The 26,509-nt window shown below is 38.6% G+C and overlaps 3 protein-coding genes across 3 annotated transcripts in view; all 3 read left to right on the plus strand.

Moving 5' to 3' along the window:
- LOC145554009 (NACHT, LRR and PYD domains-containing protein 3-like) overlaps positions 1 to 26,509 on the plus strand; it is a 143,207-nt gene that overhangs the window by 93,770 nt on the left and 22,928 nt on the right. The gene's annotated exons all lie outside the window — the stretch shown is intronic.
- LOC145554002 (nuclear factor 7, brain-like) lies at positions 5,897 to 7,577 on the plus strand. Its single transcript, XM_081613221.1, has one exon. The coding sequence runs from the start codon at positions 6,120 to 6,122 to the stop codon at positions 7,500 to 7,502; it is 1,383 nt and encodes a 460-aa protein (XP_081469347.1). The 5' UTR covers positions 5,897 to 6,119; the 3' UTR covers positions 7,503 to 7,577.
- On the plus strand, positions 21,641 to 24,316 carry LOC145553998 (nuclear factor 7, ovary-like). Its single transcript, XM_081613217.1, has one exon. It carries the CDS (start codon positions 21,834 to 21,836, stop codon positions 23,220 to 23,222), a length of 1,389 nt encoding a protein of 462 aa, XP_081469343.1. The 5' UTR covers positions 21,641 to 21,833; the 3' UTR covers positions 23,223 to 24,316.

Here is a 26,509-nt window from a genome sequence, read left to right on the forward strand (position 1 = left end):
AAAGTTAAGTTATCTGAGTTAAAAATGCAGCTTGCATCATGTCATTGACCTGTTATTGACTTGACTTGTTTATATGCTTCCCCCCTGTTCAAATTACTTTTACCCTGTATTGTCTGATTTTATCCATATTTTCAGGGGAACATTGTGGAACCAACATGTACGTTTGCTGCCTTCTTTCTTTGTTTCTTTATTACTGGACACCACTGGACTTCCATAAAGTCTCCTAGTAAAAGTCACATTAAGACACAATCAGAACGCCTCATGCTGAACCGATCCTCCCCACAACCATCCTCCAACGTTTGTTTAGCATGTCAGAGTTTTAACAAGAAAGAGAAACACGGAGTACGACCGGTAAAATTGTAGCTTTATAAATGACAACAAGTGTACATTTTATCTTTAGGTTTTATGTAACATCATGCTTATAAGCTACATGTAGTGATGGGTCCAACAACACCGATGCGCCGGCACATGCATCAAGCCCATAGACCAACACCCGTGTCGGTGCGCGTATTGGTTTCAGCAAGTCAGGTGACCAATACAGGAAGTTTTTCGAAATGACACTGGATGCCAAACTGTGTTTATAAGGAAGCAAATCTGTCAAAAGCATTTGCCAAACAAATTCTTGATCTTTTACATTGTCATCTATGGAGCAGCTTCAAAGGAAATGTTTCCGCAGTGTGGGACCATTTTGATCTTATATTGGAAAATAAATTTGTTTTCATTTTTGTCGTTTCATCCGGTCCTTCTCAGTTTCTACTTAATCTATCTGAACCTCAATTCAGCTGAAACTGACTTTTTGTTTACTTTCACATCATGTTCTGCAGGTTAAGAGTCGCATATGTTTAACTAAACTGTCTTATTTAAATAAATACACCTTTTCAATGCTGAGGCATTATGAGGCCAGGCATGAGAATGAAGTCCTTGATTCACCTAGATAAACTCAGATATGCAGCCATTCTACAAATTACTCGGTTGCTTTTTATAAATTATTTAATATACAGTGAATCCTCGCTGTAATGCGGTTCACTTTTCACGGTTTCGCTGCTTCGCAGATTTTTTTGTGCAGTTTTTTTTCCACAGTGTTCTTCATCCTAATTGACCATATGATTGGTAAAAACAGTCTCCGTGCTACCCGAGTGCCAATAACGTTACGGTGTTTAATACTGATGCCACTCAGGAGATGGAAACTGAAACTTTCAATGTCTGCTGGAAAAAAAAAAAACTGTGACCAAAGGCAGCACAACACCCGACCGGAGGCTCGTCTGATGAGATCCGTCGCTCTGCCGTAGATACAGCTGTGAATCTGGCGGGGCAGGTTGGAGGAAACGCTTTAATGACATGACTCCAGATCACATTAATGCCCGATTGATGAACACGCACATGCGCTGACCTGAAAACAGGTTTTGTTCTTTGGTTTCAATGTAGAGTATTTATTTATGCTGTGCAATAACTGTAAAAAATAAAGGTAACTACTTCACGTATTTCGCCTATCACGAGTTATTTTCGGAACGCAACCTCTAAGAAAAACAAAGGTTCGCTGTAAATGTAGTGTTTACTTCATTTTCTTCTTCAGCAGAAGTTTTGTCAAAAAAGCGTAACAGGCTCAATTTCAAAAGGTTGTAAAAACTATTTTTTTAATAAAAATGTGTGGGAAAAAAACAGTCCATGCATCCTCTTTCCAAACACATTCACTTAAATTGTCACTTTATGGTACATGTTCACATTCTTTATTGACTGTATATCAAATATATTTTAAATGTAACTGAAGATATGACATAATACAACATGTAATGTTCAGTAAAATACAAACTTTAATCTTATTGTATAGACTTGGTCATCAAATCACTACGTTGCCTGTAGGAATTTTTAATGTCCAGCAGGTGTCAGTTTTGAGTGACACAGTATCGACACAGTATCAATACAGTGTTGCTATGAGTCGAAACGCCTCACGACGCCTCACGACGCCTCATTTACCCATCACTACTGTCATGCAATCATCTAACTCAGTTGTTCTGGAACAGAGACACATCTAAGCACGTCCCTAAACACATAATAAAAAAATGAAAAACAAGTGATTACTATCACAACAATTTAAAACCCACCTGGAGCAGCCAGCCTTATACTCCTTGTCCACCACATGCTCTCCCAGACCAAACAATAGGCCCCACCCTATTTTAAAAACTCAAATCTCACAAAATCTCACAGGATTTCATACTTAGGCCTGGTGCGGTGGGCAGGATGAAAATAATACAAAATGAGACATGACCTCAATTATTAAAAATATCTGTTTTGTCCCAAAATAACCAGGATTACAATAGGCACAAAACAATGACCTTATTTTTCAATAAACACATTTGAGATCAAAGTAATATTGAAAAACTTACTATAAAACTGCTCAGAGGAGAATTTAATTCAGAAGCCGGTTGCAAACAAACCAGCAGCAAAGTGGCTGTTTGATTGGGACAAACCACTAGTGTAAAAAGGGGGAGTCGGACTGAACAACTCCTAGTAGAGACTTGGAGATGTTTTTGTGTCAACACATTATGCACAGTCAGTAATAATATTTATAGACAAGTAAAAAAATGTACATAAAGGAATCACAACCCAATGTTCTCAACATGTAGCACGTAATTTGAAACATGATTAACCCCCACTTAGTAATAAAATGTTCTGACCCAGAGCTCAAGGATGGGGGGAGGGAAGAGGGGATGAGAGGGGGTAAAGAGGGGAAGGCTGGGAGGAGCAAGTGGGTGTGGAGAGTTTTGGGAGGGAGTAGGGGGAGATGAGAAGGTGATGAGGGGTGCAACAAACTGCACAGATTGCACAGAATGGTAAATCAACATTGAATTATAGTCAGAAAGTTTGGTTTTTGGTTGAGGTCAAGAAATGATGGTGGATCAACCATCAAACAACCATCCACCTCTAACCAAGTAACCAATGTTGAAACTGTGTCATTGAATTAATGTTGTTTTGTGGTTGAAATCTAATGAATGAAATGCAGAGGTCTGATCAACGTCTGATCAATGTTGAATCAATGTCAGCTGTTTTGCCCTTCCCCTCCTCTCCTCCTCATCAGATTTCTAGGTGAGAGTATTTTATTACTGAGTTATCACATTGTAAATAGTGGATAGCGGGTGATGATTCATTTCTGCACATTTTCTTACTTGTTCATAAAAATTCCTACTGACTGGGATATTTTGATACAAAAACATCTACAACTTACTACAAGGAGTGGAGCGGTCCACCCCTGCTATTTACATGAGTGGGATGGCCCAAACACAGATGCTTTGCTGTTGGCTTGTTGGCAAAACATGTTAATTCAATGTTGAATTGCCATCATGTGCAATCTGGGTACAGAACAGAATCGTAACACATAGTGCTTAAGTTAAAACGTGATTAACCCTCACCTGTAGTTGGAGGCCTTAGTCCTTGACGCAGCTGTCGCAGGTTCGATTCCCGACCTTGGCAACCTTTGCTGCATGTCTTCCCCCTTTCTTGTCAATTAACTATCAAATAAAGGCCACTAGAGCCAAAAAGCATCTTTAGCAAAATAAAATGTGAAAATTTGAAACCCTCACCTAAAATTAAAATTGTTTCACCCAGAGCCCAAAGAGGAGGGGAGGAGAGTGGAAAGGGGGAGGAGATTGAGGGGTAGATGGGGCCAGGTGAGGAAGGGGGAAGGGGGTGTGTGTAGAGGGTGTGAAAAACAGCGTACATTGATTGAACATTTAGATCACGAGTTCTTCCCCAAACCTTGTCCTCAAGGCAAACTGACCTGCGTGTTTTCATTTCAGCAAAACCCTGTTAATCAGACATCAATTAAAATCATGTCAACCTACCCAGCTTCTGTCATTGACCTCAATCATAAATTCAACCTTTGTGATCATAATTCAACATTGAATTAACAATTTTTGCAAACAAGCAAACAGCGAGTTTGGACCATCCCACTCATAAATGGTAGGGGTGGACCGCTTCACTGCTCATACTAAGTTGTAGATGTTTTCATGTCAATATATCACACACTAACAGTAAGAATTTTTATTTCAAGTAAAAAAGTCTACAGAAAGTAAACACCACTCACTATCCTCTACAGTGTTATTAAAAGTGTGATAACCCCCGCTCAGTAATAAATGCTCTCACCCAGAGCTCTGGTGAGGAGGAGGGGAAGAAGGTGTGTGGCAAAACAGCTGACATTGATTCAACATTGATCAGACGTTGATCAGACTTCGGCATATCAGTCATCAGATTTCAACCACAAAACAACATTAATTCAATGACACAGTTTCAACGGTTTGATTGGATGGTTGTTTGATGGTTGTTCCACCATCATTTGTCGACTTCAACCAAAAAGGAACGATTCTAACTATTTTTCAACGTTGATTTAACATCGTGTGCTATCTGGATAGAGCCCAGCTGAGACAATCTGAGTATTTGCTAAAGGAGTCTGTCTCCGCCTTGTCAGATTTAATTTCTTTAACTGGTGTGGTTAGAGAACCATTCACAAGGTTAAAGAGTGAGAAAAGGACACAGAGTCATAAACTCAAAATGATTCAAGATCTAATTATTATGATGGGAGCAAAAAAACCTCAACCACAATGACATGAATGTGAAATCTGGGCAACTGACATTTATCCAAGTTTTAATAACTGGAACTTCTTAATTATTCATCTCAAAACGACTTGATGAATCAAAGTATCAACACCAAATCACTGATTTAAAACCTGTAAAACAACTCTTCCATATTTACACTGACAACTGCACAAGGTTAAATACCAACAGGAGGAGGAGGAGCACACACCCTGGTTAGAGACCAAGCGGTGCATTGCGTCCTCTCCTGCACTTGCCACTACCAGGTCAAACCCTGCAGCTCTTTATGCTGGACAGATCATGTGTCTGGAGGAATCCAGTGAATGAGCTGCAGATCCAAACCTTAAAGAGGCTCATTTAGCTGTAGCATCTCGCTAAGGTCTAAAGACAGCAGATATCTTAGCTGCGACGGTAAATAACTTCTATGTCATTTTGTCAATCAGCTCAAGGACACAAAGTCCTCCGTCACATCAGTCCGAGGCAGACAGACAGAAAGACGGAGCACGGCAGGAGAACAAAGTATATGTAGCAGGTTGTAATAATCCAACCCCTACTGCATGTAATCCTAGTAGTTCCTTTGCAGCATGTTCAAACGTCTGACTCCCAGACTACCAGCCTATCGCCTTGTGACTTGAAATATTGTCAGCAACTGAACTTTCTCAGCTGATTTTGGCTCAACCCCAAATACAACCTGCAGCTCTAAGCTTACAGCTCGTTCAAGGGGCTGGAAACCATTCATGCATGACATTAGAGTTAGAACCCAGGTAGGAGGTTCATGCAGTAGATTGCCTTTATTTCTCATATTCTGGCAAAGATCTTGCAGTTGTACCAGGATTCCCCTGGTACAACCGGTAAAAAAATACTTTCTGAAATATTTACTGTTTTCCAGTTTTCAGCTACAGTAATAAAAATGGCATTCAATTTAAATCAAAACATTTCTGATTCTGATCCAGTTGTTCTGAAAACAGGACAAACTTTCCTGATCACCAAACATCATTTTCACCTTCAGAGTCTGAAACTGACAGAAAAACAGCAAACAGAAGGAAACTGAACATGAAATGTGTTCATTTGAATTTCATAGATAGTGGAGACCCTGGAAGAGTTTTATGAGAGGAAAAATATATTTTCACTTAAAGCAGGAACAAAGTCATGAATCAGAAAAAGCTGTAGTATTTTAATAAAACTGCAGATTAAGATTAAATCCTCTAGAGGGCGCCACATCTCCGCCTCTTGACTGATTCCAACAGGAACAACTGGAAAAAACAGGAAACACTTCAGAGAAAATCTCACTGAGTAAACGCCCTGAGGATGAACTCTGACACCTGCCTTCGTCTCCGACTGAAATCAAACTAACTCTGAACAAGGAGAGCAGAGAGAGAACTGAGCAACTAGACGCTGAAACACAGACTGCTGCAGGAGGAAAAACAAGCAAATCAAAGTGAAAGTAAGTTCATAAAGTTTCTACAGGAGAGAAACTGACTTCCTGGTTTGACTTTCTGTCTGCTGTGGTTTCAGCTTCACTCTGAGACAAAATGGCTTCCAGATCAGACGATGATCTCTGCTGTCCGGTCTGTCTGGAAATATTTAAGGATCCGGTTATTCTGTCATGTAGCCACAGCTTCTGTAAGGAGTGTCTGCAGAAATACTGGAGAGAGAAACCAGCAAGAGATTGTCCAGTTTGTAAAAGGAGATCTTCTAAAGATCTTCCACTTACTAATCTGGCTCTGAAGAATCTGTGTGAGTCTTTCTTACAGCAGAGAAACCAAAAAGCTTCAGAGGATCTCTGCTCTCTGCACTCTGAGAAACTCAAACTCTTCTGTCTGGACAATGAGCAGCCAGTTTGTGTCATTTGCAGTCATTCAGATTTACACAAAAACCATAAATTTAAACCCATCGATGAAGCTGCTCAGCAACACAAGAAGAAGCTTCAGGAAACTCTGGAGCCTTTAAAGGAGAAGCTGGAGCTCAGGAAGAAAGTTCAGGAGAAGTTTGATCAGACAGCAGAACACCTGAAGGTCCAGGCCCGACACACAGAGAGGCAGATTAGGGAGCAGTTTAAGCAGCTTCATCAGTTTCTAGCAGAGGAAGAGGAGGCCAGGCTGGCTGCACTGAGGGAGGAAGAGGAGCAGAAGAGAGGGATGATGAAGGAGAAGATGGAGGCTCTGAGCAGAGAGATAGCAGCTCTTTCAGACACAGTCAGAGCCACAGAGGAGGAGCTGAGAGCTGCAGACGTCTCATTCCTGCACAACTACAAGGCTGCAGTGGAAAGAGTCCAGCGCTGCCCCCTGCTGGAGGATCCACAGCTGCCCTCAGGAGCTCTGATAGACCAGGCCAAACATCTGGGCAACCTGGCCTTCAACATCTGGAGCAACATGGAGACCATGGTGACCTACACTCCTCTGGTTCTGGACCCAAACACGGCTGGTACACACCTCCATCTGTCTGAAGATCTGACCAATGGGAGGAGAGGAGAGAAACAGCAGCTTCCTGATAATCCAGAAAGATTTAGTTACTACTCTGTTCTGAGTTCTGAAGGTTTTAACTCAGGGAACCACAGCTGGGATGTTGATGTTGGAGACAGTGAATTCTGGGCACTTGGTGTGATAGAAGAGTCAGTTCAGAGGAAGGGAAGCATAAAGTCTGGATGGTTGTATATATTGTTCTCTTCAGGTGATTGCTCAGCATTTTCTCCTCCAGCTCCTCCCACTCGTCTCTCAGTCCAGAAGAATCTCCAGAGGATCAGAGTGAATCTGGACTGGGACAGAGGAAAACTGTCCTTCTCTGATCTGGATACTAACACACACATACACACCTTCACACACACCTTCACTGACAAGATGTTTCCGTATTTCTACACTCGTAAAACATTAAAGATCGTACCGATGAAGATCTCAGTGATGAAGCAGCAGCTCTGATGATCTCAGCATGAAGAACAAAGTCCAGATAAAAACTTATTGATCAGATTGAAACTGTGAGTTTTAAAGAGGAAACTGGAGATGATGAGATCATCTGGAGATGATCTGATCATCTGGAGATGATGAGATCATCTGGAGATGATCTGATCATCTGGAGATGATCTGATCATCTTCTTCATCTCTGATCAGATTCAGATTCATCTCCAGGCTGCTGGAAGCAGCAGGGCAGTGTTAATCTTTCTCATCTGACTCTTTAGTCTGAGTTCAGCTCTGATTCTAAAATCGCTCAGAGTGAGAGGTCCTGTTTTTTTGTTCATCTCTGGGTAATTATTTCTGTTTATCAGGAACTGATGTATAAAAAATGTAGATTTTATTGAATTTGTGAGCAAAATGATCCCAGCAATGTGTTTATTTTACAAACCAAATAATTTTTAAATGTAAATATTATTGTCTAAGCTACATATTTACCCTTTTATTAAATGTTTTGTTTGTTACTTGACATTTATAAATATATTAATAACATGGTGAAAATATGACTTTGAAAAATGATCATGTCTTTAAAAAATATTGCTGTTATTTTTTTGCCTTGTGTAACTTTACAAATTGACTCCATAAATCTGTAGCTTGTTAATTATTTAGCTCTAAACTGAATTTTTAATTTTATTTTTGATGATTTCATTAGTTTTTGTTGCAGATATTAATTTAATCACATTTGGTTCTGTGTCTGTCTTCTACTCTTTAAGCCAAATAAATTTTGTGAGTTTTAGATTTTGAACCTAAATGTGAGTTTGTGACAGAAAAACTTCATGTTTATTTTAATGAACCTAGAGGAAAATGTTTTGTTCAAAGTTTCTGAGCTGAATTCATTGTCATGTTAATAAAATTCATTATCAGATCAGAAATCTAGTTCATCCAATTTAAAACAAGAATTTAAATTATTCTAAAGCAAAATAAGTTGATATTTAACATGTTGACTTAAATGACATTTTGAAGGCAGCAGATGGACTTTGATTTTCAAGTTAAACCATCTTCAAATGTTTTACAGTGTAGTGGGTTTGATGATTTTTTTCATCAAATTTAATGAGACATTTTACATGTAATACAGTTTTTTTTTACTGTGGAGACCCTGGAAGAGTATTATGAGAGGAAAAATATATTTTCACTTAAAGCAGGAACAAAGTCATGAATCAGAAAAAGCTGTAGAGTTTTAATAAAACTGCAGATTAAGATTAAATCTGGATTATGGGAGAACATAAAAAGTTAGAGGTATATGTGAGACCAGGACCATCAGCTGAAAACAGTTCATGTTTATATTACAATGGATGTTGGAAGTTTAATCTCTAACTGAAAGGAACTTAAAAGTTATATTGAAGAACAACCAGAAATTATTTGTATTCAGGAAACCTGGATAAAAACAAGATTAGATTCTGTGATTAAAGGAAATGACAGAAGGGAATATTTATAAAGCAAGGGAGACAATATCAGGATTCAGGGAAAGAACTGAATATAAAGTAACTGAGATATGGGAAGAATTTAAAATACGTTTTTATAATCCATGTAAAACTATCGATTGGAATAATGGAGGAGTTAACTGAATATTTGGAAGGGAAAGTAATTTGTTGTGGGGATTTTAATACAAATAGTACATTGTGGGGTAAATGTAATGATAAAAACAGACAAGTTATAGAAGAATTAATGGAAATGAAAAATCTAGTATGTATCAATGATGGGAGGGAACAAGAATCAATGTAAGAACAGGGAAGGAATCAGTTGTTGATTTAACTATTGTCTCTAATGTTTTAGCTGGTATTTGTGATAAATATCCAACAATAGGTAGTGATCATTATCCCTTTACAATAAGAGTAGCACTAACTTTAAATAATAAGGTCAATAAATATGGAATTTTAATAAGCCAGACTGGATAAAATTTATTCAAAATCACTTTAGTTTTACAGTTAAAACAAGTAAATCCGAAGGAAAGGGTATTATTAAAGAAAAACGGATGAAAGAACGGCAAAACGGGGGGAAGAAGAAAAACAGGAGGATGGTTTTATAAAATTCAGAAGATTGTAGGAGAAGGAAGAAACAGAAAGACAGAAAGAGAGATGAGGTTGAGATTTGGACAGACAGGATTTAACTATACACTTTAAAATTCAAAAGCACAAAACTGGTAAATGTGATCACAGTGGAAAATATGAAACAACAGCATGTTGTATTAGAATGTCATAAATATGAAAATAAAAGATATGAGGAGAGAGTTTTAAAGAATTAAGGAAATAGGACTTTGTCTTGAAGCGTGGGACAGTGACAAGGATGTTTGGTATTTAGTCGAATAATATTAAATTCATAATTATTTGACAAGTGCAATTGAATCACAACTTTTAAGAGTGTTAGTACTAGGACATTCTAGATTTTGTTTATATTCTTTAAGAGTTTGTGAGAGGTAATGATTTTATATGTTGATATCTGGCACAAGCACAGTGAATGTCATTGAGGTTCTAACATTTATTGATTTCAAACAGTAAGTGTCTTTACTCTATAATTCTGACACATCTGATGGTGAATCATTTTAACACATTTCTATTTTTATTCTCTTTAAAGTTCAGGGCTTGAAGTAGTGGACCGTGTCTCTGATCCAGTGAGTTCTGGCATTGATTGGACAAATCCAAGGCTATACTGGAAGATGCATCACAACATAAAGAAAATACATTTTATTTATAAAAGTTAAAGTGAGCAAAATGTGGCATACACTTTTGTTGATTTTTCTTAATTACTTTGTGTTATTTTTCCTCTGGCAGTGCTGCTTCCTGTCTCCTGGTGGCGATCTTTGAGGCTGGGTCTTTCAAGCTCAGAAACCAGGTGATGACGTGATTTGAAAGGATCTTTTTTGATTTCCACATCAGGCCGCTGCTGTGCTTTTAGACACAAGGACGTGAATATCTGAATTGTGCCCTTCTTCTACTGGACTGCTGTATGAAAGCCAAAAGCCACTGAACAATTACTAAGGTCAGTGAAGATGAACAGTGTTCTGTTGCCACTTGAGTGCAAGGTGCTGCTCACAGGATCTGGCAACATATGTCTGCTTTGGCTGTAATCTTTCACACCTGGTTAAACGAAAGGGGCCCAGGCGTCAGCTGTGAGAGTCTTCTACGACCAGAATCAGCAGGGAGTCGGGACCACAAAGATCAAAGCCTTCTGTCCGAAGTGAGACGGAGGTTTGAGTGAATGACTGATCTGCTGTGTTTCTACATCCCACTCCGTCAACTCAAGAGGCTGACCTAGGTTCATCAAAGAGACTGCATTCCAGATGTTTCTACACGGCAGGAATGGCCACTACTCTGGACGCCTTCTGATACAGCAGATAAAGGACTGTGGCCTGTCAAGTCGCTCAGCAGTGGTCCTGGTTTTGTGTTGTCGTGATTGATCCTGGATTTCTCACCTCTGATCATGTGACCTGAGCACCAAAAGCTCTGCCTCTGAGGTTTCCTTCAGTCTGCAGGTTGGAGACAAAATGAATGCCAACAAAACTTGATAGTGGTGAATAAGTTATTTATAAATTTTTGTCTTGTGTGATGCCACTTTTTCTCTCCTTCATTTTTTTTATAGCACACACGCGGTCCGCTGCCTTCACATCCTGACCCCTGCTGTTTAATGCTAAGGTTGTGAAGGACATCCCATCTCCTGGTGTCAGAGGTTTTATTATGGAATAGGAAGGTTGGTGTGAAACAACTGTTACAACTCTCTGCATTTCTCGGAAATGCATTAACTTCCTCGATGATTCACTCTGTTTGTCCCACATCATGCTAATGTGTTTTTTGCCTTCCAGCGTGACAAGAAGGGGAAAAGGACAAACTATTATAATTACATACTTTTTCTTAACCATAACTGACTTGCACTGTGTGCCACGCTTCAACTACAAAGGAAGATGATCTAAATTTATTTGGCTCACGTCACAGTGGCTATAATTCGAAGAAAACAAAATTAAACTTTTACATTTGAAGACTATTATTTAAAGTGTTGAAGTGGATTGATTTCTATGACAGAACATTTATAGTGTTCTGTTATAGAAAAAGAGGGAGATGCACCGAATTAATTTAATGATCAAATTTGTAGTTTTGAGCTCTTTTTAGTTCTTGACAAAAGAGGTTATTAAGGTTAAATCAAAATTCATTAAATGAGCTAACTATTTGGATATGGAATAACTAAAATTTATGAATTGAATACACTAAACTTAATAATATCACCAGTCAAATACAAGTGTTTCCTAAAACAGGGAAAGTGATTGTTGGATTGTTGCATCTCTCTTCACATGATTTAAAATAAGTTGTTTAACTTATTTAAAGTTAAACAACTTAAGTATTAAGTATTATTAAGTATTATTAAGTTTAATACGTTTATTAAACTTATTAAGCTAAGTTTAATAAACTTAGTTGTATCAATTTTCTCCCCAAAACGGAAAAATATATTGATAATTGATAAACAATATAAAAAGGGTAATTCACTATTCAATTAAATATTTTATAAATAGGTTTTCAAAAGAATAAATGGATCAAAGGTTAAAATGGTTGAAATTTGGGATTTAAAACTATGATTAGAATAAAATAAGTCATTTTTGATATTTAGTGACATAGTTAACTTTTTTGGGGGGAGAGGGAGTCTGGGCTCCCACGACCCGACCCCAGATAAGCGGCAGAAAATGGATGGATGGATGGATGGATGGATGGATGGATGGATGGTTAACTTTATTCTTGTAAAACAGGCTGATCATCCTTTGAGGTTTTAAAATGACAAGAAAATATGATGATTCAAATTAAATTGGTCTAAATTGGAGATTTACACATTAGCAATTATGGAACTGCTTCTAAAATACAGTTATTTTTTGGGTTCAACACGATGGGAAACATTTATTTCTCGTGTAGGCCTTATATAAGAAGAGGGTCAAACAATTGACAAAATACAGTTCTAAAGGAGCAGCTTTTTAAAATATTAAGTTTACTGAGTTATAATAGAAAAGGAAAATTACAGGAGGAGAGCTAATATAAGGAATGAAGTTTTAAAGAGAAATAAATAAAACTAAAAGCTACCACAAAATCTCTCCCTTACTGATAATAAAATAAAATATAACTATTGAAATAAAATGTGATAACAAGACCAATATATGACTTAGAAGAATAAAGAATAATTAGAGTATCAATTGGCAAATCAGTGCAAAGAAAACATGAGTCTGTGTGTGAGTTTAACCTGTTGACCACTTTGATAAGATTTAACAGCTGGTGTAAAACAATCTGATCCTGCCAACAGAGTACAGCTTCCTCTTGGGACAGGGTCAAGAAAACATCTGTCTTCATTCATAAGAAAATAACACTTTAAAAAAGTGCAGCTATCTTAAATTACCATTCCAGATAGTCAAAATGTAATTTTGTCTAATCAAAATGCATATTTAGATATCTGTAAATGTAATTACAAATATTCAGATGAAACCACATTTTTGTTAAAACGGCTTGCCATACAGGTACGCATATTGAGAAATGGCCTTTGTCATTAGTGATCGACCAGCGAATGCGCAACAGTGATTATTTAATGCTTGAAGCACCACCTCTGGTGGTGAGTAGGGATGAAATGGAACTGTAGTTTTTCTAAAACTGCAGATTAAGACTAAATACTCTAGAGCAGTGGTCCCCAACCCCCGGTACCGGTCCGTGGACCAATTGGTACCGGGCCGCATAAGAAATAATTAAATATTTCCGTTTTATGTATTATTTGAGTCTGCAGGATCTTTTATTTTGAAAATCCTTTAACCGGATTCTCTCGGTTACTTGCGCGCCAACACTGAGCCCACAAGAAAAAGATCAGATGTCTTTGGAAAGTTTCTTTGCGAAGGGTAAAGGCCCAGAAACAGGAGAATGGATTTATCCCGGACCGGTAGGTGAGTCCCACATTACAAGCCGGCTGGCTAAAGAGGCAATGCAGCTTCAAGCTGATTCGCCACGTAGAGACCAAGCAGGCTGTGAATATAAGCAACACTTCAGGTGTCATTGTCTCCCATCACTCCCAGATGGAACAGTCTCATTGCAGAGAAACAAGCTCAGGGCTCCTGTTAGTCATTATAGTGAGTTAAAATTTTCACAAAAGTAAAATGTTCGTTTTTGTGGCGCATCTGTATCTTATTTTGAAGGGATATGTAAACTTTACCATAGCGACCAGAGTAAGAGCATTTGGGCAGTGGTTGAGAGATGAGTAGACCTTGTGAGTCTTAAGTCTGGTTTAGACGGCAAGATTTAAGAATTGTCGGCCGATTCTCCAAACCTTTGTGACTGTTTTTTCCTAGTTAACATTTTTAACTGAATAAACATAATAAACACATAATAATGATGTACATATAATAATAAACATTTCCACATATCATCACCGATATCCACCGGACTCTCAGTTGCGCGATATGTCAGCTGTTTGGGATTCCCCTCTGTTCTTACGTCACCGCGCTATCTGATTGACTACCTGTCACATTCAACAGGTTGTATCCTCGTTCCCAGTCAGGGAAAACCCCACAGGCTGCGATAAAAGGGCCAAGACAACAAAATATGTCATAGTCAGGCTTTGGCGTGAACACCAACATGCAGAAGCCTTATTTGATGGTTCATTCCGTCAGATAACAGTCTGATAACAGTAGCTCAGGTATGGGAGGCCCACCTCAGGAGTTGTAGCCACAGGTCAGGAGTTGTAGTCGCAGTTCTTTTGTTGGCTTTGTGTATTTTTGTATAACTCTATTTTACAGTGCTGTGATTCTATGTCTGTGAAAAGTGCTTTATGAATAAACTTTACTTACTTACTTAAGTAAGTAACTTAAGTAAGTAAGTAACTTACTTAAACTCAGGATTAATTAAGTAACTTAATCCTAAATCTGAATTCAGATTATTTGTACATTTTGATGTCTGGAGTAACTTTTACCCCAGAATGTGAAATGCCCCATGATTCAGAAATAAGAAAGAGAAAAACATAAATATATATTGGAGACAGTTTCATAACTTTATATTTAGAAGTTTGCATCCATCTCCTCACGTTTGGTCAGAATTTCCTTCAGTCTAATTTGGGTCAAATGTTCTGGTTTCCTTCCACAAGGTTCTCATGATACATTGCTGGAGTTCTGGTCCATTCCTTCTGACAGAACCAGTGAAGGTCTTTACAGAAATATTTACTTTTTATGACCAAATTGATAATAAAAACCAACCATCAGAAGGCCTGATCTTTAGGTCAGAGCAGCAGAATATTTTCCTCTCTTCTTCCTCCAACATGGTCAGACATGGCACATTAAACTGAGCCACGTCTGCTGGTGGCAGCAGCAGCTAAAAAGATTTACAGAGGAGAGGAAGCTGCATCAGCTGCTGCACTTCTACTATCAGTCCACTAGATGGAGACATGGAGCAACATTAACATTCACTGGTTCAACCTGAACAACAGGAAGGATTTTAGTTAACAATCATTAAACTCTACAAGTGGAGAAGATTCACTATTTAATAATCTGACTGAATCAAACACATTTTAACAATATGTTTTATTTTGAAAGGGAGCAACAGAAAACTGTTGATTCTGACTTTGATGGTGGAGACAAGAATTTGATACCAGGAAACAACATGAAGCAGTTTGTTCAGAGAAGAAAACAGAGAAACATCAGCTGTTCATCATGTTGTTTGATTCCAGTTCATCAATAATCTAATAATCCTTTAGATTAACTTTCAAAAGGAAGAGAGATTAAACTTTGAGTTTAAATCAGAAGTGAACATTTTCTCCAAACATCAGAGAGAAGAAACAAGCAGGAAAGTTCCTGAAGACAAAGTTAAAGAAGGAAACAAAGCAAACTTACAGTTTGTTCAAACAATCCAAAGAGATGAAGAAGAACATCAGAACAACAGACTGGGGTCACGACCCGGTTGGATGGTAGGACGGTCCAGGCAGCAGCAGAACCTCTGGCTATGGATCCACCAGGATCAAGATGATCACATCAGCTTCTGGACGAGACGACATCAACGTGATCATGACACCAAAATACTTCCATACACTTTAAAAGTGACCTGAAAATGTTTGGGTCGGTCTGTTGGGTCGACCCAACAGACCGACCCAAACATTTTTTATGTAATGAACATAAAAAATGTTCATTACATTTTTTATTCTAAATCCTTCTTAGGTAAAGTTCAGTTCAAAATGAGATGTTTTAGAGCCTTTTCTCAACCCTGTAGAGAAAAAAAAAAAAAAAAATATATATATATATATATATATATATATATGAAATATATAGGCTGGGATTCAAACCCAGGACTTTCTTACTGCAAGGCAGCAGTGGTACCAACTGATCCACTGTGCAGCCCTGATGTTTTATTCACAAAATAAATGTTTTATTCACACCAAAGGAACATTTAGAGACTAATCAACCCAACAATGATGACTTTAGAGTGTAGCAGGAAGCCGGAGCGTCTGGAGAGAAACCTTCAAACAAGATATTAACTTTTTATAGTTTATTCACAATATTCATTGTTTCCTGCTCCTCTCCAAAACCAGCTTGGTTGTTTTTGAGAGGAATGGCAGGAGAAATCGTTAGCTAGGATTCTCTGCAGCGTGTGGTGTTTCTCTTCATGCTTTTGATTTTCATGATGAATCTCCTTCTTGTACACGTCGTCTTCAGAACGCTTTAAAAACTGCAAACAATTTCTGAGACTGTAGGGAAACTGGTACAGAGGTTGTCCTCCGTCGTTGTCATGAGGCTCCCATCTTTACGGCAGCTGTAATCACAAAATAATCATTTTGTTCTAGAAAGTCATAGAAAACTTCCCATCTGGATCAGATTTTCTGTAGGGAACACAGTAAAAACTGGTCCCAGAGTTTCTCCTCATCTGTCTTCTTCCTTCGATGGTGAGCCACCCCGTTCTGAGTGGTTCTTCGTTTGTAAACAGTTCAGAACCAGGGCCCAAAGTCTGTCTTCTTCTTCTGACGGTGAGCCACCCCGTCCGGGGTGGTTCATACTTTGTAAACTGTTCAGAACCTGGGCCAAAAGTCTGTCTTCTTCTTCTGACGGTGAGCCACCCCGTCCGGGGTGGTTCATACTTTGTAAACTGTTCAGAACCTGGGCCAAAAGTCTGTCTTCTTCTTCTGACGGTGAGCCACCCCGTCCGGGGTGGTTCATACTTTGTAAACTGTTCAGAACCTGGGCCAAAAGTCTGTCTTCTTCTGACGGTGAGCCACCCCGTCCGGGGTGGTTCATACTTTGTAAACTGTTCAGAACCTGGGCCAAAAGTCTGTCTTCTTCTTCTGACGGTGAGCCACCCCGTCCGGGGTGGTTCATACTTTGTAAACTGTTCAGAACCTGGGCCAAAAGTCTGTCTTCTTCTTCTGACGGTGAGCCACCCCGTCCGGGGTGGTTCATCCTTTGTAAACTGTTCAGAACCTGGCCCAAAGTCTGTCTTCTTCTTCTGACGGTGAGCCACCCCGTCCGGGGTGGTCCTTCATCTGTGAACCGTTCAGAACCTGAGCCCAAAGTCTGTCTTCTTCTTCTGACGGTGAGCCACCCCGTCTAGGGTGGTTCTTTTGTGCACCTTTCAGAACCTGGGCCCAAAGTCTGTCTTCTTCTTCTGACGGTGAGCCACCCCGTCCGGGGTGGTTCATACTTTGTAAACTGTTCAGAACCTGGTCCCAAAGTCTGTCTTCTTCTTCTGACGGTGAGCCACACCGTCCGGGGTGGTTCTTCTTTCGTGCACCGTTAAGAACCTGGGCCCAAAGTCTGTCTTCAGAAGAAGATGTCGAACCACCCCATGCTGGTGGTTTAGTCTTTCCTGATCCTTCGAGTGATCTTTATTGTCCGCGGTCGTTTTGTTTTTGGGAACAGTCCCTCCCAAAAACAGCTTGGAAGCTGTGACGTTCCCTGAAACCTCTCCAGCTGGGTCGGTTTGATCAGTTCGACTCTCTGCAGTCCTGTTTTGTGAAGTCTCTGTAGACTCAGGATCTGCCGCCTGTTCTACACAAACGTTCCCAGCCGGGTCAGCTTGTGGTTTGGGACGGGATGGAAGTCCATCCCAGAACCAATCTCTCTCATCCTCCCCAGCCGGGTCAGGTTGTGCTTCGGGACGGGATGGAAATCCATCCAAGAACAAATCTCTATCTTCATCCCCAGCCGGGTCAGGTTGTGGGGTGGGACGGGATGGAAGTCCGTCCCAGAACCAATCTCTCTCGTTGTCGTTCTGAGTGGTTCTTTCGTCCGATTCGTCTCCGCTCCTTTCGTCCGATTCGTCTCCTGGGAAGAAATGATCAAAAACCTTCCTCATTCCTTTTGTCACCAGATATCCGACGCCTAAGCCGAGTGATAAAACAAAAGGGTATGGCATCTTCAAAAAATAAAAATACTCACTAGACAGAAACTAATCTTAGAGAAGCGTTTGGATTCTGGCTGATGTGTTGAGATTCCAGCATTCAAAGCCTCAGAATGTCTTTGATCTGCTGTGATGAACATGATGTAATCTATGACCTCATCAGTGAGCTCGCTGTAGTTCTGGAGCAAGGTCTTGCTTCTGATCGTTGCTATGGAAACGATCAGATCAGTTCTGCCCGATTCAAACTGCAATATTAACTAAATATTTAATAAGTAATATATTTTTTCATTTATTTAACATGAAGAGATTAACAATAGATTTAGAGTTTGGTTTTCTTTATCTGCTGCGATATAATTTTTTTTCTTCCCTTTATTATTTTGGTTCTGGCAGGAAATTGTTCAGATTTTATAAACCTTTGCAAAGCAAAATGTTCTCTAATCTTTAACTCTCAATTTTTATATATTTTATATATTTTGGTGCTATCTTGTTCAGAAAATCACACACCTCCAGACCTGGATGAACAGTTGGATGGATTGTTGGTTGGATGAACAGTTGGATGGATTGTTGGTTGGATGAACAGTTGGATGGATTGTTGGTTGGATGAACAGTTGGATGGTTTGTTGGTTGGATGAACAGTTGGATGGATTTTTGGTTGGATGAACAGTTGGTTGGATTAGTCAACTGCAGGAGATGAAGACGTGCTTCACAGACTTTGTGTCACTGATTTTAGCTTTTAGCTTCTTCTTGTTTTCTTTTTTTAAAGTGTTTAAAACATTTAGGCTGTGATTCGACACCAAACGGATTAATCTAATTGGTGATTTTAGTGCAAAAATAAATTCTCCATGACAACCATCTTGAAAAATAAAGCAACTTTGGGTAAGTGTGAGTTAAACTGGTCCAAATGTGTTTGATTTGACAACAAAAATATCCATCTATAATAAATATTAGCAAAGGGATCCAATTAAGGTGACAGATTTTGCTGAAAAATTGAATTATCTGCTGCAGTGTTAATTATTCTCCACAAGATGGCGCCAGATGTTAACCAACAACCAGAGCCCATTAACCGTTAGGATATTATGACATATCTTTAAAAATTGTTTGTATACGAAACTTAAGATCATGGAATCTGACAACAGCTTCTTATTATTGCAAGGGATGAAATTTACCTGCTCTGACGCCAAATTATGCTATGTGAACTAATGACTCGAAAACACTCACCGAACAGACGACCGCCGCTACCGGGGGTCAGAGGTCACCCGCGTGACTCACAATGTCGTTTAACTCAGGATTATTTTTAAATAGAGACTTATTTTTAGCAAGATGTCCGCCAGCGACTGACGGAAGCGGTTAGCGTTAGCGGCGTAGCCTAGCATCCAATGAACGCTTGGAGGAAACCAGCAGCTGCGTCGTTCTGCTGGTTCTGTCCGTTGAGCCCAAACCGGTCCTTCACCAGAACCTGCAGCATAAAATCTGATCTTATTACGTTTTATTCTAGTGGAGGTGGGATGTAAACTACTGTGAGGCGTTTGGTAGAAAGTTTTTCTGTCATGTAAAAAAAGTGAATGAGCTGAACCAGTTTGTAATCATCTGGAGGAGCTTCGTCCTCCTGAAGTGACTTTTAACCCGTTTCTCCTGATTGTCCTTCTTTACCTCATGTTTTACAGCTTTTCTGTGAAATTCTTCAGGATTTTATTAAAATGAACTCTGATGCTTCTCTTAGTCTTTTAATTTTTAACTTTTCTTAACTTTAATCACGTTGTTGTTGGAGGAAATGTGGATTCTGTCTCTGTGTCTCATGTTTACTTGGCTGAGATGTTTCTGTTTTCCAGGTTTGTCCTCAGATTCTGGGACATTTTAATCCAAACGGACGTTTCAGGTTCCGACATCCTGGATCCTCCTCATGATGATGGAGACGTGAACGGAGGGCCGACCTGCTAACGGCTCCTTTATGTGATGCAGTTTCATCCTGTGGTTGTTAATAAAAGCCAGCAGGACATTTAGCAACCTGAGTCACGATTCATTTGGATTCAGGAAGTTGCTGAAGGTTACGGTTCAAATTACTGCTAAAAAATGAAAAAAAAGGTCTGGACACTTATTTATTTTACTGTAATCTGATTTCATTAAAGGTTTACATTTGTGCAGCTTGACTGTATATTCTGGGTGTATTTGAATTTTATTGTAAAGGAATTCAATGAGAAGAATTAGTTGTGTCCCCTATGGAGCTCCGTAGATATATTTTTAAAATAAAAATACAGAAACTTCTTTACATAAATTGTCAATAATTAATCAAAAGTATTACTTAGGTTTTTAATTATTGCTTAACTTTTGATGAGCTTCATTAGAAGGTGACATTTTAGTTTGAATAACTTAAAAAAAACAAAACTTTAGCTGAACAGCACTAAGGTAAAAGTGCCACGTTGTTTTCCTCAGTATATTTCTGTTATGAATTCAACCTGCAGAGGGCAGTAGAGAGCAGTGGTCAGTGTTTTGGAGGTTAAATAAGTGCAGAGTAAAGAATAAAACTTATTTTCACGCATCATCTTGGTTTCTGCCACGCTAACTCTCTCTGTTAGACATCAGTGTTTCTTTTTGTTAAATCTATCATAGATGATGCATTTAAATATGTTTTTATCATGTTTCCTAATGACATCATTAAGATTACCAACAGTTAACGGTAAGTCTGAACCGGAAGTGATGGGCGCCATCTTGGGAAAACAAAGGACAGGTAAACCAGGACAAACTTAAACCTCCTAAATATTCAACAGTTTCTTTATCCAGTGAAAACCATAAACTCAGTTCTGATACGTTGGTTGTAGAAAAGATGAATTGCTGTAAATAAATTCAAAAGTGAACATTTCCATTCTGCTTTTGACGTCTACTAGTCATTTTGTGATGAAGTTTTGCTGCTTTTACTTGAGTAAAGTTTCTGGATACTTTATCTACTCAGTAACTTCACTGAACGATGAGCTTTTAACCAAAAATGTACAGTTTGTTAATTTCATCAGATTCATATCTCTGCCTAAAAACTGATTTGGAAAACTTTCTTTTACCTGATTTTGTTATTTTGTAGTTTTATTTAAAATGAATTATTTTCAGTTTGATCTAATAAACCAAAACTTCCTCATAAGTTTAAATGTGGGTAATTTTTAAAGATTAAACGGTTGATGTTTTAATCAACTCCAGTATTGGTTGGTTTCATGATTTATTGGTCAAACTTAATTAGACATTTTACAGTTTTACAGTTAAAAGCAATTAATAAAATTTAATTTCTTCTTCTCTGGTTTTATTTTTAGTAAATGTGAACTTTAAAATACTCCAGCTAAAAACTGGAGTATTTACTGTTTTCCAGTTTTCAGATTGAAAACATATCAGGGCATTGATTAAATTTAAATCAAAACATTTCTGATTCTGATCCAGTTGTTGTGAAAACAGGACAAACTTTCCTCAACACCAAACATCATTTTCACCTCCAGAGTCTGAAACTGACAGAAAAACAGCAAACAGAAGGAAACTGAACATGAAATGTGTTCATTTGAATTTCATAGATAGTGGAGACCCTGGAAGAGTTTTATGAGAGGAAAAATATATTTTCACTTGAAGCAGGAACAAAGTCATGAATCAGAAAAAGCTGTAGTGTTTTAATAAAACTGCAGATTAAGATTAAATCCTCTAGAGGGCGCCACATCTCCACCTCTAACTGGAAAAACCAGGAAACAGTTCAGAGAAAAACTCATAGAGGAAACACCCTGAGGATGAACTCTGACTCCTTCCTTCGTCTCCGACTGAAATCAAACTAACTCTGAACAAGGAGAACAGAGAGAGAACTGAGCAACTAGACGCTGAAACACAGACTGCTGCAGTAGGAAAAACAAGCAAATCAAAGTGAAAGCAAGTTCAGAAAGTTTCTACAGGAGAGAAACTGACTTCCTGGTTTGACTTTCTGTCTGCTGTGGTTTCTGCTTCACTCTGAGACAAAATGGCTTCCAGATCAGACGATGATCTCTGCTGTCCGATCTGTCTGGAAATATTTAAGGATCCGGTTCTTCTGTCATGTAGCCACAGCTTCTGTAAGGAATGTCTGCAGAAATACTGGAGAGAGAAACCAGCAAGAGATTGTCCAGTTTGTAAGACGATATCATTCATCAAAGATCCTCCCTGTAATCTGGCTCTGAAGAATCTGTGTGAGTCTTTGTTACAGCAGAGAAACCAAAAAGCTTCAGAGGATCTCTGCTCTCTGCACTCTGAGAAACTCAAACTCTTCTGTCTGGACCATCAGCAGCCAGTTTGTCTCGTCTGCAGAGATTCAGAAAAACACACCAACCACAGATTCAGACCCATCGATGAAGCTGCTCAGCAACACAAGAAGAAGCTTCAGGAAACTCTGGAGCCTTTAAAGGAGAAGCTGGAGCTCAGGAAGAAAGTTCAGGAGGAGTTTGATCAGACAGCAGAACACCTGAAGGTCCAGGCCCGACACACAGAGAGGCAGATTAGGGAGCAGTTTAAGCAGCTTCATCAGTTTCTAGCAGAGGAAGAGGAGGCCAGGCTGGCTGCACTGAGGGAGGAAGAGGAGCAGAAGAGAGGGATGATGAAGGAGAAGATGGAGGCTCTGAGCAGAGAGATAGCAGCTCTTTCAGACACAGTCAGAGCCACAGAGGAGGAGCTGAGAGCTGCAGACGTCTCATTCCTGCACAACTACAAGGCTGCAGTGGAAAGAGTCCAGCGCTGCCCCCTGCTGGAGGATCCACAGCTGCCCTCAGGAGCTCTGATAGACCAGGCCAAACATCTGGGCAACCTGGCCTTCAACATCTGGAGCAACATGGAGACCATGGTGACCTACACTCCTCTGGTTCTGGACCCAAACACGGCTGGTCCAGAACTCCATCTGTCTGAAGATCTGACCAATGGGAGGAGAGGAGAGAAACAGCAGCTTCCTGATAATCCAGAGAGATTTGATTGTTACTGCAGGTCTGTTCTGAGTTCTGAGGGTTTTAACTCAGGGAACCACAGCTGGGATGTTGATGTTGGAGACAGTGAAGGCTGGAGACTTGGTGTGTTAGAAGAGTCAGTTCAGAGGAAGAGAAGCATAAAGTCTGGATTGTTGTATATATTGTTCTCTTCAGGTAAATACTCAGCATGGTCTCGACCAGCTCCTTCCACTCGTCTCTCAGTCCAGAAGAATCTCCAGAGGATCAGAGTGAATCTGGACTGGGACAGAGGAAAACTGTCCTTCTCTGATCTGGACACTAACACACACATACACACCTTCACACACACCTTCACTGACAAGATGTTTCCATACTTCGGCACTAGTAAAACATTAAAGATCGTACCGATGAAGATCTCAGTGATGAAGCAGCAGCTCTGATGATCTCAGCATGAAGAACAAAGTCCAGATAAAAACTTATTGATCAGATTGAAACTGTGAGTTTTAAAGAGGAAACTGGAGATGATCTGATCATCTGGAGATGATCTGATCATCTTCTTCATCTCTGATCAGATTCAGATTCATCTCCAGGCTGCTGGAAGCAGCAGGGCAGCGTTAATCTTTCTCATCTGACTCTTTAGTCTGAGTTCAGCTCTGATTCTAAAATCACTCAGAGTGAGAGGTCTTGTTTTGTTGTATATCTGGGTAATTATTTCTGTTTTTCAGGAACTGATGTATCAAAAATTGTGATTTTATTGAATATGTGAGCAAAAATGATCCCAGCAATATGTTTATTTTACAAACTACATAATTATTTTGCTGACTAAATTATTTAGCTCCAAACTGAATATTTAGTTTTCTTTTGTCTGATTTTGTTATTTTATGTTACATTTATGGATAATTGTCATTTTAGTCGTTAAAATACCAAAATCACTTCATAAGTTTATATTTTGTTCTGTCTAATGATGTAATTTTTAAATATTAAATGATCTTCTGATCAGGACTTGAGTCGATTTTTTTACCAAATAGATTTTTACTCTTGAATTATCTGGATGGAAACTTTTTACTTTTGTTTAAATGTTTCACTCTAACTGAAGTACAACTTTTGGCCATGAGTAAATCTGCTTCCGGTTTGTTCATTTGCATGAGAAATTAAAATAATTAATAAAAATAAATATATTCTTTGAGAGAACAAATCAGCTTCCAGTTCAAAGCGAATACTTTAAAAAATATATAGGAAAATGTGTATAAAACAGTGATTAAATAGTAGCTTCATAAATGTTTATATCTCAAATTAAGGTAGTAAATCAGATAAAACCGAACCTGGGTTCTGTTTAACCACTGCAGTACTGCGTGTCGCCGCTGGGTGTCGCTCTATCTCCATTTTATTCCTGCCTGTCTAACGGAGCAGATTAAGATCAACCTGATTGATCTACAGGGAGTCAATCATTGGTTGGTTCTCATCCTGTTTGTTGTCCTTCATCTTCTGAAAACATCTGTATGGTTTTGGTTTTTATTAAACTGAAGAACATTGATTTGTTTCAGCCTCATCATGTTCTGGTTGGTTTTTATTCTTCTAAATATGTATTTAACAAATAAATACTTTTCATAAAGACACAAATGTAAATAGAATAGAAATTAAAACTGAGAATGAGAGATTCTAAAGTTTTCATATTGATGGCAGTGAAGTGTTTGTATTGGTGTTGGAATCAGAAACAATAGAATATGTTAATATTGTTCATAATTATTTCAACAAGTTTTGCTTTAAATAATCCAAAACTTAAGTTTTTAAATTCTTTATCATGTGTCTGAAAGTTAAACTCCAAACTTTTATTCTTCTTTTTGAAAGGAATTAAAGAAATAATAAAGAAATGGAACTTTTAAATATTTTATTGGTAAATTTAACATATTAAAACTTTGTAGCAATAAAACAGATTCATTCTGGACATTTTGCAAACATTTGTCATCTAAATATTCATGAATTAGCAGTGAAACCTGGGCTTGTATTTTAAACAATAATCTCAAATATTCTGGCCATAAAGAGAAAATAAAGTAAAAACTTTAAAATAACTACAACCTTTGGCTTTCAGTGACATTAAACTTTAGTTACGTTTAAATCCACATGCAGAATGACCTGCTTTAATGTCCACCAGGGGGCAGAGTTCTCCACACAAACAGTGTTTCTATCACGCTTCATAGATTCCAACAGGGATGCTCAAAGTGGGGGTCGAGGGCCAATTGTGGCCCTCTAATGGACTTTGTTTGGCCCCAGGATGTAATTGTAAAGTGATGCCAATTTGTCTATCAGATGGTCGTCAATTGAGTCACATTTGATTGTCCAAAATTACTGAAACTCATTTTGTCAAAAGTCCAAGAGCATTCAAAAGAAATGTCCTTTCACAAGGATTTAGAAACACACTACTTAGATTTCTGTTGAAAACTCAGATGACACAGTGGGGCTCCAGTGACGTGAGGATCAGAAGTCACCAGCCCGGTCCGATGTAGTTCTGGACAAGTCATGGCACCAATGTGGCCTATGTGGTTCTGGTGGCTTCCATCGGTGTGGCAATGAATGACAAGGAGCTGCTCAAGTTGGCATCAGCGGTTTCTTTAATTCTCCATCTGCATTTCACAGAACGGGCATGGAGGTAAAGTCAGTGTCTGGCATAAAACAAGCTCCTCGTCGGTGATCCTCATGGCTCTGAGGATTACCCATAATAAGGTAACCACAATAAAATCATTACAAATTACAGTGATCGCATAGTGGGTTTTGTTTTACAGTAAAAGAACAACCAGTGAGTGTCTTATACAGAGAAAATAAAGTAACTAATTAAAATATTCTGAAAAATAAAATAAAATGCTGTAATTTACTGGATGCCATTTTTATCTTTTAGTTTATATAACCTTGCATTTTAGAACAATGCAGAAACATAAATGAACCACATCATTATATAAAACTGTTAATATAAAACTCAGTCTCATGTTAACCATCTGCTACAGGAGATTTGGTAAAACATACCTGCATTTCACAAAACGGGCATGGAGGTAAAGTCAGTCTCTGGCATAAAACAAGCTCCTGCAAGGAGAAGCCATAGTTTGCAGTAATAACCTGATGAGCAATTAACCCAAGGGCTTCAACAAATAAACTATAAATTTCTCCAGCAGCAATTTTTATATCATCTACAACTAAACGGTGAATTTCAAAGGTTGTAGTGAAATTTTATATTTTCCCTGTTTCTCCTTTTATTGTTTCACAATAGTTTTACCATAGGACACTCCCAAAATATGTGGGAAAAATCCTCCATTTATCCACATTTCTCCCAGCAGAGGGTGCTAGCATTACTATCATAACTGGGTGTTACCTTGGGGGTTGTAAAAAATCTCATTCTTAGTTTCCAGCTAAACTTTCCCCAGTTTGGACTCGGGCTGAAACAATTCCTCTAATACTTCAACTACCTCGATTACTGAAAATCCTCGAGGTAAATTAATTTGCCTCCAAGCTTCGTTAATTAAATTGTAAAAATAATACTGTTAAACTATCCAGCGCACTGCGGTCTAGCCAGAAGGTTTTTGTGTTGCACAATGCAAACGTTTGACGCGTTTGTGCCATAGTTTGTAGCTACGGAGGGAAACGGAGATGCTTAGAAGAAGGAATGAAAGCAACAAAAACTGTCAAAGTTTGGGAACATTTTAGTCTAAAGAGAAAAGACAACACATGATAGGTATTT

The sequence above is a fragment of the Poecilia reticulata genome, chromosome 12, assembly GCF_904066995.2.
Source record: "Poecilia reticulata chromosome 12, P_reticulata-male-v2, whole genome shotgun sequence".
In the NCBI taxonomy this organism is placed as follows: Eukaryota; Metazoa; Chordata; class Actinopteri; order Cyprinodontiformes; family Poeciliidae; genus Poecilia; species Poecilia reticulata.